This window comes from Panthera tigris, chromosome C2, assembly GCF_018350195.1.
Source record: "Panthera tigris isolate Pti1 chromosome C2, P.tigris_Pti1_mat1.1, whole genome shotgun sequence".
Classification (NCBI taxonomy): domain Eukaryota; kingdom Metazoa; phylum Chordata; class Mammalia; order Carnivora; family Felidae; genus Panthera; species Panthera tigris.
In genome coordinates, this window is record NC_056668.1 from 49495965 (window position 1) to 49516892 (window position 20928).

The window sequence follows — 20928 nt, forward strand, 5'->3', positions numbered from 1 at the left end:
TACAGCTCTCTTGGGGCTTCAGATCCCAGACACAAATTTTGGTTTATGAGACAGAAGCTGAAATGTTGTAACTAGAGTTATAGCTTATATTCCTAGCACTGGCTATTGCAAGGGCTATGATTTTGTTTGAATTATTTTCATCTCATTGAAGATACAAAAGCTCATAAGTTCACTTCTTAGAAGTGATAACTATCCTCCCTTTCAGAACTTTCATTCTTCAATGTCTTGACATCATTGACTTTGATCCTATAAATAAATTAGGCTTATTTCTGCTTCTTTCCTGTAATGCTACTAGAAAAAGGATAAAATATTTTTTCAAAGGTTCTGTAACCTAGGTATAATTATTTAGTCACTTAGATTGTCCTTATTTTATAGATAACAAGAAAGTCCAAGAGAGGTAAAGTGGGTTACCTAAGGTACCACAGTTAGAATAAGTGAGCTGTAGCTCACTTGATTTTGTTTTTATTATAAATTTCAAATATACAAGAGATCAAAATAATAGCATAAACTAATGTTTTGCCCTAGTTTCCACATACACACACACACACACCCTTTTTCTTGATGTCATTAAATTTTTTTTAAAGTTTATTTATTTTTGAAAGAGAGAGAGAGAGAGAGAGTGTGAGCAGGGGAGGGTCAGAGAGAAAGGGAGACAGAATCCGAAAAAGGCTCCGGCCTATGAGCTGTCAGCATGGGGCCTGATGCAGGGCTCAAACTCACAAACCATGAGGTTGTGACCTAAGCCAAAGTCGGATGCTTAACCGACTGAGCCACCCACGTGCCCCTTTGATAAGTCATTTTAAAACAGAAATACTGCTGATACTTGAACATCAGGATTAATGGTTAATTCTTTCCTTTTAATTACTGATTTTCAGAGTAAGGATTTGATGTAATGATCACCTCCAGGGATCTATGAATGGTCTTTCTAATTTGTGATGTAGAAACAATTAATTAACATGGAGCTAACTGAAATGTTGACATATGAGGATTTAAACTTTATGTTCTTCCTGATTTCAACACTGATATTTAAGTAAAGCTTTTGTATATACATACTACTTGATCTGACTGGCTAAAACTTTTGTGGATCTGATTTTATCATGGCCAAAGGTATCATGTTTTGTGTATATAATTGTGTTGTTATCAAACATCTAACTTAGAGATATTAGAATTTATTATTTCAAGAGCTTCTTCTAGTTATCTTCTTGTGTATTATCTATAACAAGCATGCATTACCTAGGAAAACCATTTGGTCACTTGGCACCAGTTCCCACGTCTAAAAAACAAAGGCAGCTCTTTCCTTCAAGGTACTCCTCAGAGTGATGTCATGAAGGTTAATATTACATTCCCCCAAACAGCTCAACAAATAATAAAAAAAAATATCATGAACGTTAATGAGAACAGGGTTGAATATGTATTTGAGGCAGAACAAAGTGCTATTATAAATTCTCAGCAGCCTAGTTTATTCTGTGATTATTGCTTCCTGAAGGCCTTTGGGACCTTTGAGAAGCAAACACAAATGTAGATGCAATGAGAAATAAATAAAAGTATAAAACCAATAGCAACTTATTTATTTTTAAGTGTCATTTTAATTTTACCATTTGTTTGTAGGACAGACATGCCCAAAAGTGGAAGGGTTAATGCTTTCCCTTTATACCATTGAGATTAATCTATGAGGCCCCTTGCTGATTTTTATTTCTTATAAAACAACAAGAGGTAGATATGAGGATGTTCTAGATGCAGTGTTTAGCCCCTCATCAATTGTTGTGGAGAGAGCAAGAAGGCAGTAGGTCTCTAAAACCTTCTGATATTGTAAAGCCTAAATTCTGATAAGGGAGGAGATTTTAGAAAGAAGGTCTTGAGGAATTTATCACAATTTTCTCCTCCAGTTTTTAAAACATCATGATTTCACTGGCTCTTGATAGCGGGAAGTCATCTTAGTCATCTTCTAGTCAAACATTTCATTGCCCACATGAAGTAACTGAGAGTAAGACACATGATGTGACTTCCCCACGACCACAGACAGTTAGTAATGGAATGAGAACCAGAGCCCAGACTATGGTTATATTTAATCAGAAGTATGCTAGTGTATGCTACATAAGTGTTGCCTTATATGAATTAATAGGCAACATGGTAACAAAAATATCTCAGTGAGCCTTTAGAAGGAAGTTGTGGGTAGGCCCAGCCTATAATTTATGATAGTAAAACAATTTTCTTTTCTTAAGAGATCTTTCATTATCCCAAGGCCATGAAGATATTCTTCTAAATTAACTTCTAGAAGTTTTAATGTTGTTGATATCATTATTGTGAAGCTTAAGTGTTTCCCCATTGACTAAAAACTTTTTGAGAGCAGAAACATATATTCAGAGGTATATATTCTGTGCATTTAGTGACATCACATCAAACTGGAATTTATCGTCAACAAATTCCACTATATAATCTTGGGGGAAAAAAAGAGAGAAATGCAGTTAATTTAAATAGTAGTTTCAGTCTTCCTATTATTCCAATCAATGAATTGATTGATTACTGTGTAACTATGAGATAGACTACATCAAACTGATATCTTTCAGTCAATCTTAGTTCCCCTGTAATTGTCTGAGGGTGAGCATTACAATATGTGGTATATGAATTTACTGTTTAAAGATGTGAATTCTATGCCTAACATGGCATAGAATTTTGCTTCATGGCTTCTGAAGCAAAACAACTACTTATTCTGTGTTTAGTGTGAGGCTGTTTTTTTTTCCTGTGTTGAATAATTGAAAAATATATTCTGAAGTGTTTAAAGATTAACATTCAATTAGAATTACAAATGACCAAACCTAGCTTTTCTTGAAGATTTTAAGTTCAAATTCTGACTTTTTATCAGTAAATTCTAGTAGACTTTATCATTTTTAACAAGTCTTTGAGGAATATTTGATTGTGTATGAAAAAGTAGTTAATTGACATTTTGAAAAGGAAATAAAATATATTAAATTTTGATCAGAGGAAGTTTAGTATGTTTGTAGGAGTTAAATTATCTCCTTTTTAAAAAAATCTTAAGTATTCAACTAATGCTCAAATATAAAAAATAGATTTTAACATGTGCTCAAATTTATATTTTCTTAAATATCTCAATAATATGTATAATCTTGGTAGCATGTCAGTTTTACATAAAAAGTCTGAATTTACTCAGTTACATATTTTAAATCAGAATAAAAGGACTAACCTTAGTTAATTAAATAGGTCAAATTCTCAAACACATTAATGACAAAGAATACCAATGTATATCAGTTCTTTTAACACAAGAAATAGTTCTCTAATTTTGATTATTTTAAATACTTCTATGCCTAAGTATCCCTGGATTTAAGAGATACTAATCTACTTTGAAAGCAATTATCTTTTGAGCCAACATCAATTTCTTATTGGTCACAAGTTTTCACTTGGACAATGGATAGATTCTTATTTGTAACCATCATACACCATAGCCTTATTTATTGCCTATACAAGGAATTGATAAATTAGAGATTGGTCTTATTGTTGTTATAAGCCACATAACTCATCCAGCCCATATCTCACATTTCTAGTATTCTTTATATTCATGTTACCCATTACCCAATTTTTGTCTCTGCAACCTCTACCATACAGTTTTAATTTTAGATTAAATTTTGTTTTCCTTCCTTCGTAAAATATTTGAATGATTTATTCAGTTTTAAATATTTCTGATTTTTACAGAATCTTGCATTTTCTGTCATTATTTTGGTCTAGTAGGACCATAGAATTCTTCTGAATATAAAATGATGTCAAAGCAGTGGGATTTCTGTATTACAAGAGTCTAAAAGGATGTAACAACCCAAATACAATGCATAAACTTTTGCATTTAGTTATATTATCTGTTTCTTTTCTTTTCTTTTCTTTTCTTTTCTTTTCTTTTCTTTTCTTTTCTTTTCTTTTCTTTTCTTTTCTTTTTTTGATCCTGCATTGGGGGAAAAGCAGGTATAAAATACATTTTCAGTGAATTGGGAAAATCTGAATATGGAATTGATATTAAATGCTATTATAATTAATTATAATTGTATTATTTAGTAATGGTGTTGTGGTTATGTGGAAAAAGTCCTTTTTATCCTTATGAAATGTGTGTTGTAATATTAAGAACCAAAATGTCTAAAACTTAATACCAAATGTTATAAAAATCACAATCACCACAACAGTAGATGGATGGATAGATAAAATAAACCAAACATATGAGGAAAATAATATGTGATTGGAATCAAGATTTGATTGGAATCTCAAGGCTGTGTTAGATTCTGTGGTGTCGTTGGCTTCTGAGATTGTAGCCCTGACTACACACATATCATCTTGAAGGATAGTAATCTATTCAATTGTGAAAAGAAAAACTAGCCATGAAGAGCTTATGGATAATGTGTATCTCTGTACAAGGTTTTGTACATACAATTAGTTTGTATCTTAGATACATTGAAGTGAATTTTTTGTTATTTCTCTCTAAGTGAACTTAAATCACATAGGAGACCACTATTACCAATGGCAGGAAACATCAAATCTTGCCATGTCAAGACAACTCTGGTTTAAAATTTAGTCACTGCTTGTTTAAAATTTAGTTACTTTGGGGTTAACTAGTCATAGTCAAAATTCTCCTTATCCACTTCTGACCTCCTCATGTTTCATGTGTGGAAAGGGGGCTCTAGAGACAGTGTAGTTCAGGTTTAAGAGTATGGCCTCTAGAGCTAGATTACCTGGGTTCAGATGTTATCTCTATCACTTCCTACGTGAGGGACCAAAATCAAGCTACTTAACTTAACCTCTATGTGTTTCAATGTCCTCATCTTTAAAAAGGCACAATCTCATAGGGTTGCAGGGAAAACTAAAAGGTAATATTGATAAATAATATTTAATAACTATTAAATTTAAAACTACTAATTACTTTCAATAATAACTATATAAATAATAATAATTTGTGCAAATAAAATAAATAGTAGTACTTATTATATGTGCTAACTACTTAAAAAAATTCTTAACGTTCTCACAATGGTGAAGCTATTTAGTACATTTTGTGGTCCTAACTGTTAAGTCCATGGAGAATTCTCATCTGTTTCATTTTTAGGTATCACCAGTGCTCTTCCTGTATCCACTATAACTTATGATCTCTTTTTCTCAAAATGGTGAAAGCACAGTGGTTTATCGTCTCTCTTACCAGGGACTTGGATCCCTTCCCTTACACACATAATCTCTTACTCAGTCTACTGGAATTCAGAGCTTCTAGCACATTCCCCAGGTGTCTCCTGACTTTAGGTCATCCATCTTGTTGCTATCCACCACCTACTGGCTTCCCAGCAAGATATAACACATCTCAGTTTTCAATTTTCTTATCTGTCTCTCGTCAGAGGTTATAGAAGTTTTTTAAAGATATCTTCATGCTGGTGAGAAGACTGTATGGGAAGCTATCTTGAGCCTTCCTTTGTCTAGATCTGTCCCATCACCATTGCCACTCAGTTCTGACTTCCTCATGCTGTCATGGGCACTCTGACAGACATTTCACACCAGGTTTTAGATGAAAAGCCAGACATGCCTCCCTTTTTCTTCTGGATCCCATGAATCTGCCTGGGTATCTTTATCTAAAGAGGGGAGCAGAAAGAAAACCCCACATGAGACTCTAAATACTCTTTTGCTTTCCCCACTCCTCTCCTTCATGTGGGGAAGAACATTTCATTGATGACATATCTTATCTCACATCTTCTCAGTATGTAGTACAAACTCTGTTCAGTTCTCCATGCCTGGCTCTTAAAGTTAAAGCCCAGATGTTGGAGAGTCAAAATCTCCTCTGTCTCTAGCAGCCAAGATCCATGGATTTTAATGGATATTTTCTCTACTTTTGAGTTTAAAATAGGGCATTTGTCAGTCAGAATTGGGCAATATTTTCCTTTTCACAGAGATTCTATTTTCATCTTCCTCAAAGGGTAGGACAACAGAAATGATCAGAAGGAAACTCACGGAAAATATTCTATTATTCATGAATCCCACATAAAGATGGGCAGTTTAAGGAATTTCAGGGATATTTTTGACTATATGAGGTGGCTGTGGTTCCCAACTGCTGAATAAGATGCCGTCCTCTGAATGTGTTAACAACGTTTTCCTGTCGGTATATATTATGTTTATATAAGACCCTCTGTGATAACCAACAGAGGTTTGCTCTTGCAACTTAAAACAAGATTGCTATACTGCACATACTGCTATGTGTTTCATCTCTCATGACATCTAAGATTTGGTTGCAATGAATCTGGCCTAATCCACTGATATCTTGGTTCCTTCTCCATCCTGCTCTCATGCCAATAAGTACCTCTTCCAAATTGTTTTCATCTCAATATATGGAGCTACCATTTACCTGATTGACCAACACACACACTTGAGAGTCATCCCTATTTCTCTCACTTATTCTGCACCTAGCATTTAACATCAAGTCCTATTACTTCCTGTTCAAAATAATATTTTAAGTTTGTTTACTTTACTCCAGGTATTATAATCCTTGCCCTCAACTCAAAGGCCTTCAATGGCTTTCCATTCCATTGAGGAAAAATCATGTAGCATGGTCTCCTTGGCTTACCTTCAGACTTACTTCCTGGCCCTTTCCTCCTTGCTTGGTACCATGGACTTTCCTTCAAATTTCACAAATGTTAACTGTTTTTACATTTTGAGACTTGTGGTTGTGCAATGAGCTCTGTGAGGAGCTCTTTTCAGACTTCATCTGCCTAAGTCAAATCAATCCTTCAACTCTTTTTTATTTATGTTTATTTATTTTTGAGGGAGAGAGAGAAAGAGAAAGAGCAGGGGAGGGGCAGAGAGAGAGGGAGACAAAGAATCCGAGGCAGGCTCCAGGCTCCAAGCTGTCAGCACAGAGCCTGACATGGGGCTCAAACCCACGAACCGTGAGATCATGACTTGAACTGAAGTCAGACACCCAACTGACTGAGCCACCCAGGCACCCCTCAGTCTTTCAATTCTTATCAACTGTGGCACATTGCAGGAAGTCTTGGCACCTCCCATCTCACTTAGGTTCTAGCAGGCACCCTTTCCTTTTCTTTCATAATACTTATGAAATATATTTTGTAAGTATATTTTTATGTTTGCAATTATTACTTTAATGACTATCTCCCTCTCTAGTCCATAAACTCTGTGAGAGTAAGGACCATGTTTGTTTTGCTCACCACTGGATCCCAAAGGCCCTGAGTCTGAAACTTAGAAACTGCTCAATAAAAATTTGTCAAATGAATAAAAAAAAAATAAATGAATTAATTAATGGAGCAGTTTCAAATAGTGGGGTACTAATAAAGGTGCCCTTTTATTCTTGAGCACCAAGAATGCTCAAGAATAAAAGTGAATGGAAGCAAGTTACCTTTCCACTGTCATTATTGGTACCCATGCAAATACTTTTGATTTTTTGGAAAATGTGTTGATATTCAGCCAGAATATGTCAGCATGGTGTCTCTTCTGATTGGCTGATTCTTGTGTCGTGCCTTTTCATCAGTATTTTGTATATTATCTCTATTAAGAAAGAAACATTTGGAAATAATCACAATAATTGTCAATTATTTAATTACAGGGAAATGAGCATTTAAAATAAATAATCATTTTGTTATTAATTTGTTATCATACTTCATGAAACGTGAGTGGAAGTTGATATACTAACATATCTTCAAAGCTGCCTCAGGAGTATAAAATGTACACACATCTTGAAAATTAAACTGGTGAATTATTTAAAAAAGGCTTTTAGAATGACTTAGTTCAATCTGCTAGTAACCCCAAAACTAAGGTGTTAGAATAAATGTTTAAGCTAGACATTGTAGGTCATTTAAATTCTATAGATTACTCAAGAAAACCCTCCACAGGAAGACAGATGAGAAAGGCAGGCAAAGGGAAATAAATGAACATTCACTTTGTGTCAGAGAAAATCAGAGCTGGTTTTTCTTTTAGGAACAGCTTTTAGCATTTATATTTTCTCATGGTATACATCAGCATCTTTAGTCATAAAATTTCTGAGTGTCTTCTTGATGGCTAAACATGTTTCCGTCTTTGTTTGAGGAATTATTCTGAAAGTACAAGTGAGTTGTATTCTTTGTTTAGCAAGCAAGGACACTCTATGTTAAAGAATGTGTATGTGGATGATAATGGATATTTCTGATGAAAGTTTTATATTTTAATTTTCCTTTTAATACATATGTTGCCTTTAATGTCCAAGTGGAACATGGAAATAAAGAGTACCAAGTTTCAGTCAAGACACCCCAACAGAAAACACGTTTCTTCATTACATAGTCATGGCTTCCAGCACTTTAAAACTGAGGATTGTGGGGACACATGGGTAGCTCAGTTGGTTAAGCATCAGCTCTTGAGTTTTGCTCAGGTCATGATCTCATGGTTCATGGGTTTGAGCCCCAGGTCAGGGTCTGCACTGACAGGACAGAGCCTGCTTGGGATTCTCTCTCTGCCCCTCCCCACTCGTGCACATGCTCTCTGTCTTTCAAAACAAATAAATAAACTTAAAAAATAATAAAACTGATGATTGTGGAGAGTGGACCAATATGTCCTTTTTCTAGAAGCAAGACTGTGTAACACTTTGAGACTTCACTCAGCAGGACAGTTGCCTACCTGTAAAAATTCAGTGCCTTATTGCCCCATCTCTCCCTGGGTCTTGTGGGTTTCTTGGAAGGACTTTATTCCTTTAACTTAAACTTTGATCTCTGTTAAAATACACATATTTCTTTTCCTTCCCTTTCCTGGGAACTCTAAGCTATTTCCAGTCATTTAAAGTATAATGAACACTTTCTGATCTTTTCTGAGGGGCAGGCTTGGGGGGTGTGACACAGAAGCACCAGGAATGAGGTTATGCCCCCAGTAGAAGTCAGCAAGCCTCTGCAGAGTCGGTGGCCAATAAATTTGGAGGAGGGGTGACAACGAGAGAATTAGGGAAATCATTGATGCCAAAGGCCCATTTTATATTTTTGTAAATCTGTATGATAAAATGATCAGCTTTAGTTTAGTGAAAAAAATGCATAAATCTTAGCATGATGATTAAACATTTGAAGAGATGTTTGGTTTGAATTTTTTATTTTTCTTACCAACTAGAACAGTATCTTACAGATGGTCTATATGAAGGCAGTAAAATTAAGGAAGTATGAAACTGATAAATCATTGAACCCATTTGTTTCTGCAAAAGTTACTTCTTGAGAGTAGATAAAAGCACTTTGAACATGTTCACTTTTTCTCAGGTCACAGGGGTGCTATTTAATAAATTACTTTTCTCAGGCACTAAGGGCCACCTTTATTCATTTGAAAAGGTTAATGCAGCTGTTCAAAATGTCCAAGTTTTTCCCAGAGAATAATTTATGCACTGAAAGTCTGTTTTATTTGGGAAATGCCTAAATAGTGTAAAAAAAAAAAAGTGAAGTACAAATTAAAAACAAGTAGATCTCGCAGTTCATAACTAAAGTAGTTTTTTAAAAAAATTTATATGTGTTGATTATATATCCCTGACCACCCCATTTAAAATTTCAATACTCCCATCCTGCCACCCCAGAACTTCCTATCATTCTTTTTGCTTTATTTTTCTCCAAAGTGCTTATCACAAATATACTCTGTATTTTACCTATAGATTTTGTTTTCTTCTGATTTCCCTTACTAGAATGTAAGTTCTAGGCAGACAAAAATTTTCAGCCCTTCCTCTTTCCCCTGGATAGTACCAGGTATGTGTAAGCATTCAATAATGTTTAATACATGAATGTAGGAATAAATCTATTTTGATCACATTTAGTAAGTAATTGCCATTTTCGCATTTGGGTAGTGTAGGATTACTTTCTAGAAGGAAATGCCACGTGATAGTTGAGGGTGGTTTCTGGAGTTATTGCGCATTGAATCTTGATTTTAACACTGGTTATCTGTTTAACCTTGGGCAAATTACTTCACATTTCTCATCCCCATAATAAGATGAATAAATCACCTATCTCATAGTTAGATAATTGTATAAAATACTTTAAAAAACCCAATCTGGAACACTGTATATCCTTAAAACTCACTAGTACTATCATTAAGACAATTTGTGAAAAGAATATTCTTTATGCACTCATTGCCTATGTGAAATAGTCATGACAATTATGTAGATGTTAAAAATATTTTGCCTCAATCATAAGATTCAGTTTGAAGCATATGTTAAGCATACATTATTAATGTAATTTACTTTCTGAAAATTATCAGGATATTAGTTGTATTTATTTGACAAACTCCAATTAAGGCAAACAGAATAGTGTAATAATTCCAAAGGTCAAGTTTGTTTTGAATTCTACTCTGTCATTTACTAGATCTGTGACCCTGAGCAAGTTAATAAAAAACTTTAGGCTTTAGTTCCCACATTTGTAACATGGGTAAAAAATAAATCTATGTTAATAGTTGAATATTAAGCAAAAAACAGTGCCTGGGATGTAACAGATCTCAATAAAAGGAAGGTCAAAAAAAATAATCAGGTGTATAAAATTAGAGAACAGTGTTTATGACAGAACTATATCAATTTATACAAAATTGAGTGAAAATTGACAATGAAACTACATTTTTCTGACTCATGCTCAATCTTATGCAAATAAATCAGAATTTGTATTTTAGAAGTGGTCATTTTAAAAAGAAAATTTAACATGAGAAATATTGACATATTTAACAGAAAATCACTTAGCCCAAGATTTCCTTTGTATTGCTAAGTATGAAATACAGAGCCTGTTATACTAATTTAAGAGATGCAACTGTCTCTTTTTAAAATTAATACATCTGAATTCCTTAAAATTCAATGTTGTGCATATGGTTGTCCTCTCTCTCCTCTATCCCCATCAATTTAAATTCATAAAGATACAAAGCTAAGAAGCACGTGCATGAAGCTTGTGCTCACTAATCATCAAGGTTTTTATTATCTATGAAGTTGCTATTAATGTTTTGTAATATTGGCTGTGTTAGGCAGTCTTTCACACCACAGTTAGCACCAGTCACTGGGGTGTTGGTTGCTGCACCTAGTTATGATGGAAAAGATGGGAAATGCCTTTGCTCAAGCTCCGGTTTGCTGGAGCCACAATGGGACAGCAGCCACTGCACATCACACAAGAGTGGACGATAGAGATTAGGTTCTACCTTGTGACATGAAACTCAACTGAACTTTTTTAGCCAGACCAGGACTGGATACACATGTCTAGAATTATACTCGCCTAGGAGCTAGGGAGACTGAGCAAACAGGACCTTATGCTTTAATGAATGTAAAGAGTCTCAAAATAGTCCAAATCCCAGGCAATCCCATTTCAGAAAAGAACTTTAGGAGCTACGGCAAGATAGCATTTTCAAGCTTGCCTCTGTGCATTGATGTTTAGGGTTTCTGTGTGCAGGGAAAATGATGAGATAGGTTTGAAGGTGGGAAGTGTACAAGTTAATAGTTCATCATTTTGTTTTAACTTGCAGGTGGAATATAAATGCAGTCTTGAAAATGCCATAATCTCTGCCACTGTTACAGGGATCAAAATGTGGATACTGCCTACACAAGAGATGTGGGTGTCCTTTAAAAATCTCCTGCTTAATGTACCTTAATATTGACACACTGATCAGTACAAATGATATTATAATGTGATTCAACTAATCAGAGCTGTTACTAGCCCATGGGACACCTTTGTGTTGAGCCATCTAGTTCCAGAGCATGTGTCTTAGCCAAGGGAGCACAAGCCCTGTCACTATCCCTCTTATTGGGTGTACTTGTGCAGGGGACAACTTGCACATCAATACATGGTGACCCTGAAGCTGATATTTCAGTGTCTTCTGTATGTCCAGACTGTGCTATGTTTTTTATGCACTTACAGTTTATAGTCTTGTGATCATCATCTTGATTTTCAAATGAAAAATCTAGAGAATGACTGGGGGAGGATTGAATCCATATCTGCTGATATCAAAATCAGTGTATATTTTGTTGAAATAAGATGCTGTCTACCTCTGTCTTCTTTTCATCAAAAAGTATTTATCAAGGGTTTTAATCTTCACGACAGTTCTGTGAGTCCTGTTCAAAGTGTAAGGGAGGGAAGCATGCCACTTTTGAACAGCCTCAAATCTAATCTAACTTTATAAAGCTAAGACTTTGCCACCACTGTTAGTAGGTTGCTTCAAATAGCACGAGTTTCTCATCCATTTTTGGTAAACCTAGATGTGTCCAGTTTAGTATAATGATAATTCTCACAGTTTTCACAATCAAGGCCTTTTCTCCGTTTTTTGAAAAGAAGTGATTTTCTCCCTCTTAATGCCCACACTATAAAATACATCTTTTAAGCAGGTTGCATTCACTACATAAGAATTTGCTTATCCATTTTCAGATGAAAATATCTATTAAAGATCTATCACTTCATAAATTTAAAGAAAAGAAACTGATGATAAATATCAGCCAAAATAACACCTTTTTTTTTTTTTAAAATAACATGATATTTAGGTAGTGTGTATAGCAAATGTTAGCAGAAATACCCGTTGAATTCTGGGTTCCCCAATTGTTTTCCATGGCACTTAACCTCCCTGAGACTTATTCATCTTTCTCTGTACATGGAGTAATAATTCCAATCTCATCCAATATGAATGGGGGACAATAGGCAAGTGACCTGGCACACAGTGCCTTCTTTGTGCATAGTGTCCTCTCAGTAAGTGTTTTTTTTTTCTCCTGTGAAAGAATATAAAAGCTAGACAGCATTTCAGAATAAAAATAACTCATCAGTGAAAATTCCCCACTCTGTGAATTACTATGCATGGAAGGTATTTCTAGCTTGGAAGACAATGATGTGAGTCTAGAGTCTCCAATGCCTCATGGGAATCAACGGGACCCAGCATGAGAAGGGTATGGCAGAGCATCTACTAGGTGTGTGTGTGGTGGGATGTACTGCTCAGAAACAAGCTGCTCTCTTTCCTACCAGTATTCCAAAATCTCCAAGAGATCAAGGCTTTCTTGTTTATTTGAGGTGTCTTAAGGAGCTAGATGATGACACGGTGCAAATGTGGCCAAGAGAGCCTGGATCAGATATTTGTGTGAACTTTTTGTTTACTGAATGTCCTAGAGAATCAGAAACAACTAGACATGTGGCTGTTCTCCCAAAAGTCATGAGGTTCGTGCCAGAGTAGCATGTTATAATGCTGAAGGAAGGAAGTTCCTGTTGAATTAATATTTTTCAGTCTATTTTTAAGAGTAAACTCATGCCTTCCTTTCCCACATCCTTACCAAAGTGACTTTGTTCACCATAAACTTGTTATACTAAAATGATGGCTCAAAAGCAAGATGTATTTCCTTCCTTTTGCTAAACACTTGATTAATCATGTAAGGAAAGATCTTTAAGGGCAGCTAAAATACCATAACCCCTTCCCCAAACCCCAAGCTTTTAAAATGCACTAAATTATTTGAGTAAACCATTTATAATTTTATTTTCTTTTTGCTTTTCACACACAGACCAAAACCACCAACCCAAAAGATTTTTTTTTCAGTGCACAAACTATGCTCTGAGAATAAGTTGGGTGCTTCTGGAAGATGGTTTCACTCTATCTGGCCAAAAAAGGGTATCCAGGGGATAAAATATTAAACACCAGACTGACTGGTATTTAATTTTCAAAGTCAATTTATATTTATTTGTTCAACACACAATGACAACTTAAAAAATCACTTTCCATTACTTTCTCCTAGGAATTCAAGGTGTTCATTTATATGTATTAGTCCTATTTATTCACCAATGAAGAGTCATTGGATTCATGATGTCAGTCTACACATAGTATTTTTCTGTTCTTCCTTTTGCTTTAGTCCTGTGTTTCCTGAAAAAAAAAAAATGATACACAAACCACTGATTTTGAGAAGTAGCAATAGTCTGGAATTCCTTTGTTGAGGGGAAATTTTTCCTGACATTATTTAGTCATTAAGAATATTGAGAATCCTCTGAGAATCAAGTACTGAGTGTTGAATCCCTTTTACTTCATGAATATTGGTGTTTTAAAGTATAGAGTTGTCTCTACATTGATTGGTTGTCTAAGTACATTGTTCTAATCTGTGAAATATTTGGTTTGACTTCTTCCTATTTATAATACATTTTCTTTTTCAAACTTTATGACTATTATATATCTTCGTTCTTTCACTACAAAAGCCTGGATTTGTCACCCTTAGCAAACTGACGCCAAAGAGTAGAAATAATTTTCAAATATTGTAACCAAAATTTCTGCATTGTTGCTGATAATTATTTCTCAGAATCCTTAGTCCCTAAATGAGCTTTGCCTGTACGTATATAGACTGCCAGCCTATCCAACAGTGAGCTCATATCAGCCTCAATCTTTTCAGTAAGTAAGAGTGAAGGCTGATGGTGTCCACATGATAAATAACTCTTTTCCAGGTTTTGCAATGGAACGAATATGGTTGCTGTCGCTTCTAACAAGTAGAGTGCTTCTGGGGTCTGCTCAGTTTAATGGCTACAACTGTGACGCCAACCTCCACAGTAGATTTCCTGGTAAGTCTGAACCTAATCTTTTCTCTAATTATATCTTGAAAGAGTGATTATATTTGAATAGTAAGGCCCTTAAATACATATGGAAAATGGAGGGGGGTGGATATCCATCTACATTAAGTGGATATTAACAAATGGCAAATGACAAAAGACATTTTTCTGGAGTTGTAATTTATATCCACATTAACATACAAAGTGTTCATCATAGTTAATATTATTATAATGGCTGCTCACAAATGTGAAAAATATTGGTTATTGGGTGATAGAATCGGGAGAGGCTAATTTCATCAAAATTTGCCTAATTGATGCCTTTTTTCTTCCTTGTAAGTTAATTCAGACTTTCAAAACTGCCCTTATATGCTAATAGATTTACTTAGGAATAATACTTAAGAAAATGTGAAATATAGTACATTACTCAAAAATATTATTTCAGTGCAATGACGGTCATTACCAAAATACACAGGCCAACTTCAGTATGCATAACACAGCAACCATCAATATTGTGACAGATATGAGATTTTTGACTATATTGATGGACACGTCCCACAGGTTTCTAAAATCTACACTCAGTGAGAAGATTAATTACTGAATTATCAGTGTTTCATTTAAGTATTCATCATTTTTATATCAGCTAAAGTTAGAGAATCACAGTTAAACACTTACAAAATAAAGACTAGAGAGTCTGAAATCACTTTTCCAAGTTTGCCATGCAAATTGAAATGCTTTCTGTCATGTTTTATATTTCTCAAACCTGCCAGTACTCCTGTGTTCAGAGCATGCCTGAGCAACAGCATACTTGGATATAGCAATCAGTAGGTAGTTATCTAGTTGACATGGGATTTCTAATTTTTATGAAGAGAGGTAATCTGGATTGCTCTCGAACAAGAGCCAGAGTGTGCAGGAATGTCTTCAGGAGCCCAGACTTAGTATGCAAGTGCTTGGCAGGTTAAGAACGACCTGGAGTTCAGGGTGGGGAATATCTGAAGGTAAGTCTAGCAAGGTATTCTAAGGCAGGGTTGTTAGTGATTTTGAGTACCATGCAGGAGGGTTTTTTAAAAAATGTTTTTTTGTAATGGAAAATTCAAACATATACAAAAGTCAAGATTAGTAAAACAAGTAATTGTACTGACCATCCAATTTCATCAATTATCAACACATAAATTTTGCTTCATCTCTCTCTCCTTCTTACCATTCCCATCCCTGGAATATTTTAAAGTGAATTCATTATTCATGTTTCAGAATGTATATGTGATGGAAAGGAACTCAAACAAAATCTTCACCCTTTTGTATATGTCTAATAAACTTAACGATAATCCCTTAACATATCATCTAATACTCAGCTAAGTTGCCTTTAAAACATCCACACAGTGTATTTGTTGACATGTGTCTTTAGTCTATTTTAATTGATAACAGTTTCTCTCTGTCATTTGCTTTTCTAAAATGCTGCTTATCTCTTCAAGTAATGTGGAATTCTGACTTTGGATCTGGTTGATGCAGCTTCAATGTGTTTGTTATTTAACATTCTCCCCTTTTTCCGTATAGCCTATAAACTAATTACAGCTAGAGATGAGTAAATTCAGGTTCAGTTGTTTGGACACGAAGACTTTGTGCGTTATTTGTGGACAGTATTTTGTCTTTATTTTCTTGGTGATGAAGACACATTAAGTCCTTTTAAACACATTTTTTTTAAGGATCTTACATGGTCATGTTTTGTTTTATTTTTGTTTTATTTTTTTTTATTTTTTATTTTTTATTTTTTAATATATGAAATTTACTGTCTTGTTTTAGAAAGCCAACCTTGGGAGAAGCAAAAGATAGAATCAAGTTGGAAGAAACTAGAGGCAGAGAGAAATGTCACGAAGGCTGTGTCAGTGGGAACAGCAGCAGGAGACAGCTCTTAAGAGATATTTTTGTGTTGGACTCAACAGAGTTTGAGAACTGGTTCAATTGGGGAGGTGAAAGAGAAGATGATGATGATGTCTTAGATGATGTTATGAACTTGGATAACTGCATGTTGATACTGCTGACACCAAAAGTTTAGGGCATTTGCATGTTTTAGAAAGGAAGTTTAGTCTGGGAAATAATGAGTTTGAGGAGCTTCTAGAATTTATAATGACAGCTTCTATCCAATAGTAGAAAATATGGACCTGGGTCTGAAGACAGAGGTTGCTCCCAAAGATAACTGTGTGGTATCTGAGTCCCTGTGCAGTGAGTGAGTAATGAGCGGGAAACAGGAAACTGAAAGGTAGGAAAATAGACTACTCTTTAGATAACATTGGTGGTGAAGGAAAGAGAGGAGTGACCTGAGCCAGCAGTTTAGGATTTAGGGATTAGAAGACTAGAAGCAATTTAGTATACACGAGTAAAGGGAAAGTATTCAGAGATCAGGATTACCAATAAGAAAATAATTGATGTAATGAGGAAAGAAAATATGGAAAAGAGCAAAGATACAGGTGGAGGAGTTGACATTGGGAAACTGGTAATTGTTTCTTTGATTTAGGAGAGAAGGAAAAATAAAAGACATGGGCAGGGAAGTTGAAGAATACTAATCGTGATGTGGAAAGCAGAGGCCCTCAGGAGAGTGAGGGCCCAGAGAGTGAGGTCAGGACCTGGGGAAAGTGGTCAAGCCTTACCCTGTTATGCATGAAAAGAAGGCCAAAAGGTAAAAAGATTTCCAGGCAGAGAGGATCCAGCTGATGTTGTACTTAGATACTTGTAAACAAAAGATGTAAATGAGCCAGAAGTGAGTAGGACAGCATAGGGAAATACAGTACATTTAAAAATGATGTTAAAACATTCAATTACAGTGGTGCCCACTGACCACCTGCATCAAAATTACCTGGGATGGTTATTAAAAGTGTTTTAGCCCCAAAGTGTTTACTCCACTGTTTTACACCAAATATAGTGTCCAAATCTCTGATTGTGGTGCTGGGAATCTATCTGTATTTTAAACCCTGCAGATGAGTCTAATATGCATTCATGGTTAAAAACAACTGACATAGTATATACTATTAGTTTCTTTAGTCCATTTTTCTAATTAAAAGCACAGGTCTGTGTTAGGAAATAAAATTAAAAATAAAATCTTCCCCCAATCCAGAAATGCTCTCTGCAAGACAGTAGAGATGAAAACACTTATCATTGAGCAAGCATTAACCAGAATGTGATGCTCATTGTAAGCAATCCATCAAGAGATTGCACAGAGAGAAATCTTGGTCTTTTATATAGCCAAGCAGATGCAACCCATTACATATATTTTCAAGATAAACCATAACTAGTCCTCAAATAAGAGGACTTGACAGAACCATTTGTCACGTATAGTTCATTCTAAATATACCTGGTGATTGGGATGACCATCTGTGTTAGCATATTGGCTTTATCTAGAGGAAAAGTAAACTTGTATCTTCCCAAAAGGAAGTACTTTTGTAATTTTGAGCCATGCTTCCTCTTGGTTTAGGATCTCGCACTCCCATAGAAACTGTGAGGTAGGAGTGTTATTTTCCTGGATGTTTATATTTTCAAAAGATGGTTCCCAGATCCTTGAAAAAGATTCTCAGGTCATAAAGCTGACAGAGGCCTTTCTAGTCTTCCTAGGATTCAAGGAAAGGCGAAAGTATTTAGAATTATAAGTTGTCTGATGTAAATGGTTTAAGAAAAGGGAGGGAGAAGTTCCTTCCCTTATTTTAAACAGGGAGAATTAAACCTCTTATTTTTAATTTGTATATGACCTTATACATGTTAGCACTTTTAGTACTGTTCCACTTAGACAGCAAATACCCAGACTTACCAAATGCACACGCACATGCATGCATACACACACACACACACGCGCGCGCGTGCGTGTGTGCAATTTATTTATTGCAATATAAAATCTGCATTTAAAAAATCTAAGATCCAGATAACTCCAAAGTCCCAGGAGAGGCTTTAAGTTTATATGGATATTATTTTCAAGTGAGCCCACTTTTGCAGGTTGTTTGCAGAAGAAGACCAGAATGAGCAAATAAAGCATAAAGGTTAATTGCTTACTCCCCTCTTGACTGTGGCTTCTCTTCCACATCAGGATCACCCTTGATATCATCAGGAGCTCCACAAGCTGCTCAGATACTAAGCAATGGGATAGAATGAGAATGAGTCTGGCAAAGGAGAGGGGCTATCTAAATGCAAAGTAATGCTAATAATGATGAAAGTAATCATCTCACCCTATCTGACCTTTGCTGTTTTATGACATTAGAACTATTTTCTTTCATTTCCATGGCATTTATCCTTGGGCCAAGGGAACTGCCATGGTCTAATTCATTTTAAATTTAAAGGGATACCATTTTATTTTAAAGGTAGTTAACTCTTGGCTATCTAAGCCAATAGCAGGGAACAGACCTATACTCCACTGTCATTATGGTAGTGCTCTTCCCAGAATAAAATTCAAACCACAGTTTACTTTTAGAGTACCACAGAATTATTTGGCCTAAATTAAATATATGGATAAATGCATTTGGCCTCTATGACTGACACACACCTTCTGGAACTATCTCCTTTTTTTGGAAGATGTTAGCATATAAGGGTTAGCCTTAGCTTCTAAGAAGTCTTTAATGACCATTAAGGAAAGATTAGGTTTGTGGCACCAGAAATTTGGTGGCCTGACACCATAAGAATGGTGAACTAACCACTCATGGGAAACTGAATGTAAGTCAGTGTTACATAACTTGTCATTTTATATTCTATTTAAACTATTCATATTCTATTTAAACACTAATAAGGAAGAAACCAATGGGTTCAATGTATTGAGTGATATACACATTACTAATTCTTTCTTGTATTCCTTAGATAAACCTATAAAATCTTTTAAAATCATTTTACAATGGGGAAATGGAGGATTAGCGTTTGTTTAATGATGCAAAGCTAGAAATTGACAGAGATGTAAAACTAAGACTCTTGCCATCAAACCATGATGCCTTAAAGTGAATTCTGAATACTAAGTTTAACAGAATCACAATGGGAATTACCACAGTAATGAATCTGAAAAATCATATAGTAGGAGAATTTGTTTAGCCTTTTTAGTGCCTACTTGACTAAGGAAATCTTTTTTCCCTAATACCTATTAATATTTCAATAAACACCAATGTTCCAAAGGAAATAAAATTAAGCATCACAAAATTCACAGAATTTAGGGGTGGGTCAAACAAAATGAACTCTCTATTCTTGTGTTAGGCTTTGCTTAATTAACCATTGCATTTCTCTGTGCCCAAAGATGAAGTCAGAGTGGATAATGGACTAATTATTCAAGGGAACATGTTTTGGCCTTTCTATGATAAGAAAGACGAATTCTCCTGCCTTTCTACATAGTAGTAGTGTTTTGGTCTCCAAGTTGTCCAGACAATGCCTGCCTTCTGCTTTGCACCTGTGATTGCAATTACTAGACCAGATGAGGCAGAAGAAGTGATCCAGGCAGGGACCGCTGATCACTTCCTGATTAATCTAAATGATAAAATGCAGTGGCAAGCAAGTTCAGTAACTGAATAATTCAGAGTCCATCCCCTTTTTTATTTCAATAAAGAAGTTTTTTATTGCATGAGTTTTTCGCTTCCTCTGCTTGTATAAGTAAAACCCATATGCTTTCTCCTGCCTGAAAAAGATGACCAATCTCTTCTGGTTCCAGAGAATGTAGAGGAGCTAGTGCAAATATAAGCCTGCAAAATTTGCCTCAAACTGCGTATGAAATTTCCTGAGGCACTAGACACGACAGCTTGTATTTGCTAACGAGAAACAGATGTGAAAAACCAAGGTGGCAAGAAACCCATTCGGTGTAGAGAGGAAACTTGAGTTCCTAATCCACCTTAAATTCTTCATCAGCTGCTGGTATTTTGTGTAGATGAAAATCAATACCCCTTTAGGAGTTCTTGCTCTTTTAGCTCCAAAACCTCAATATCGTATAAACTCTTGTCAAGGGTAAAAGTATCTTTAAAAAATGAGTTAAAACAATGAACATAGCATCTGTTCTCTGAGCAGTTTTAAGTTTATATATTGCCAAATATTACTCCTCTCATTTTAGAGAGATAGAAGTGGAAGTGATATGTAAATTACTCTTATAATCTGCAAGGATGGTATAAATTAGTTTTGGAATGTCTATTGGAGTTCAGGAAGTAAATTATTTGCAGGTTAGATTTTCTTTTTTTTTTTTTAAGAGAGCACCAATTTATTTATTTATTTATTTATTTTAATATATGAAATTTATTGTCAAATTGGTTTCCATACAACACCCAGTGCTCATCCCAAAAGGTGCCCTCCTCAGTACCCATCACCCACCCTCCCCTCCCTCCCACCCCCCATCAACCCTCAGTTTGTTCTCAGTTTTTAACAGTCTCTTATGCTTTGGCTCTCTCCCACTCTAACTGCAGGTTAGATTTCCTATGGCACTACAAAG

The 20928-nt window shown here is 35.2% G+C and overlaps 1 protein-coding gene across 13 annotated transcripts in view; it reads left to right on the forward strand.

Annotated features, from left to right (window-relative positions):
• Positions 1 to 20928, forward strand: part of ZPLD1 (zona pellucida like domain containing 1) — a 539338-nt gene that overhangs the window by 481204 nt on the left and 37206 nt on the right. For 10 of the 13 annotated variants that reach the window (XM_042999205.1, XM_042999207.1, XM_042999203.1 and 7 more), the window contains one exon: positions 14403 to 14516. In XM_042999205.1, the coding sequence (XP_042855139.1) occupies positions 14411 to 14516 (106 nt within the window). In that variant the 5' untranslated portion in view covers positions 14403 to 14410. Of the gene's footprint in view, positions 1 to 14402; positions 14517 to 20928 lie in introns of those variants that run through there. The other 3 variants (XM_042999212.1, XM_042999213.1, XM_042999214.1) reach the window with 2 other exon arrangements.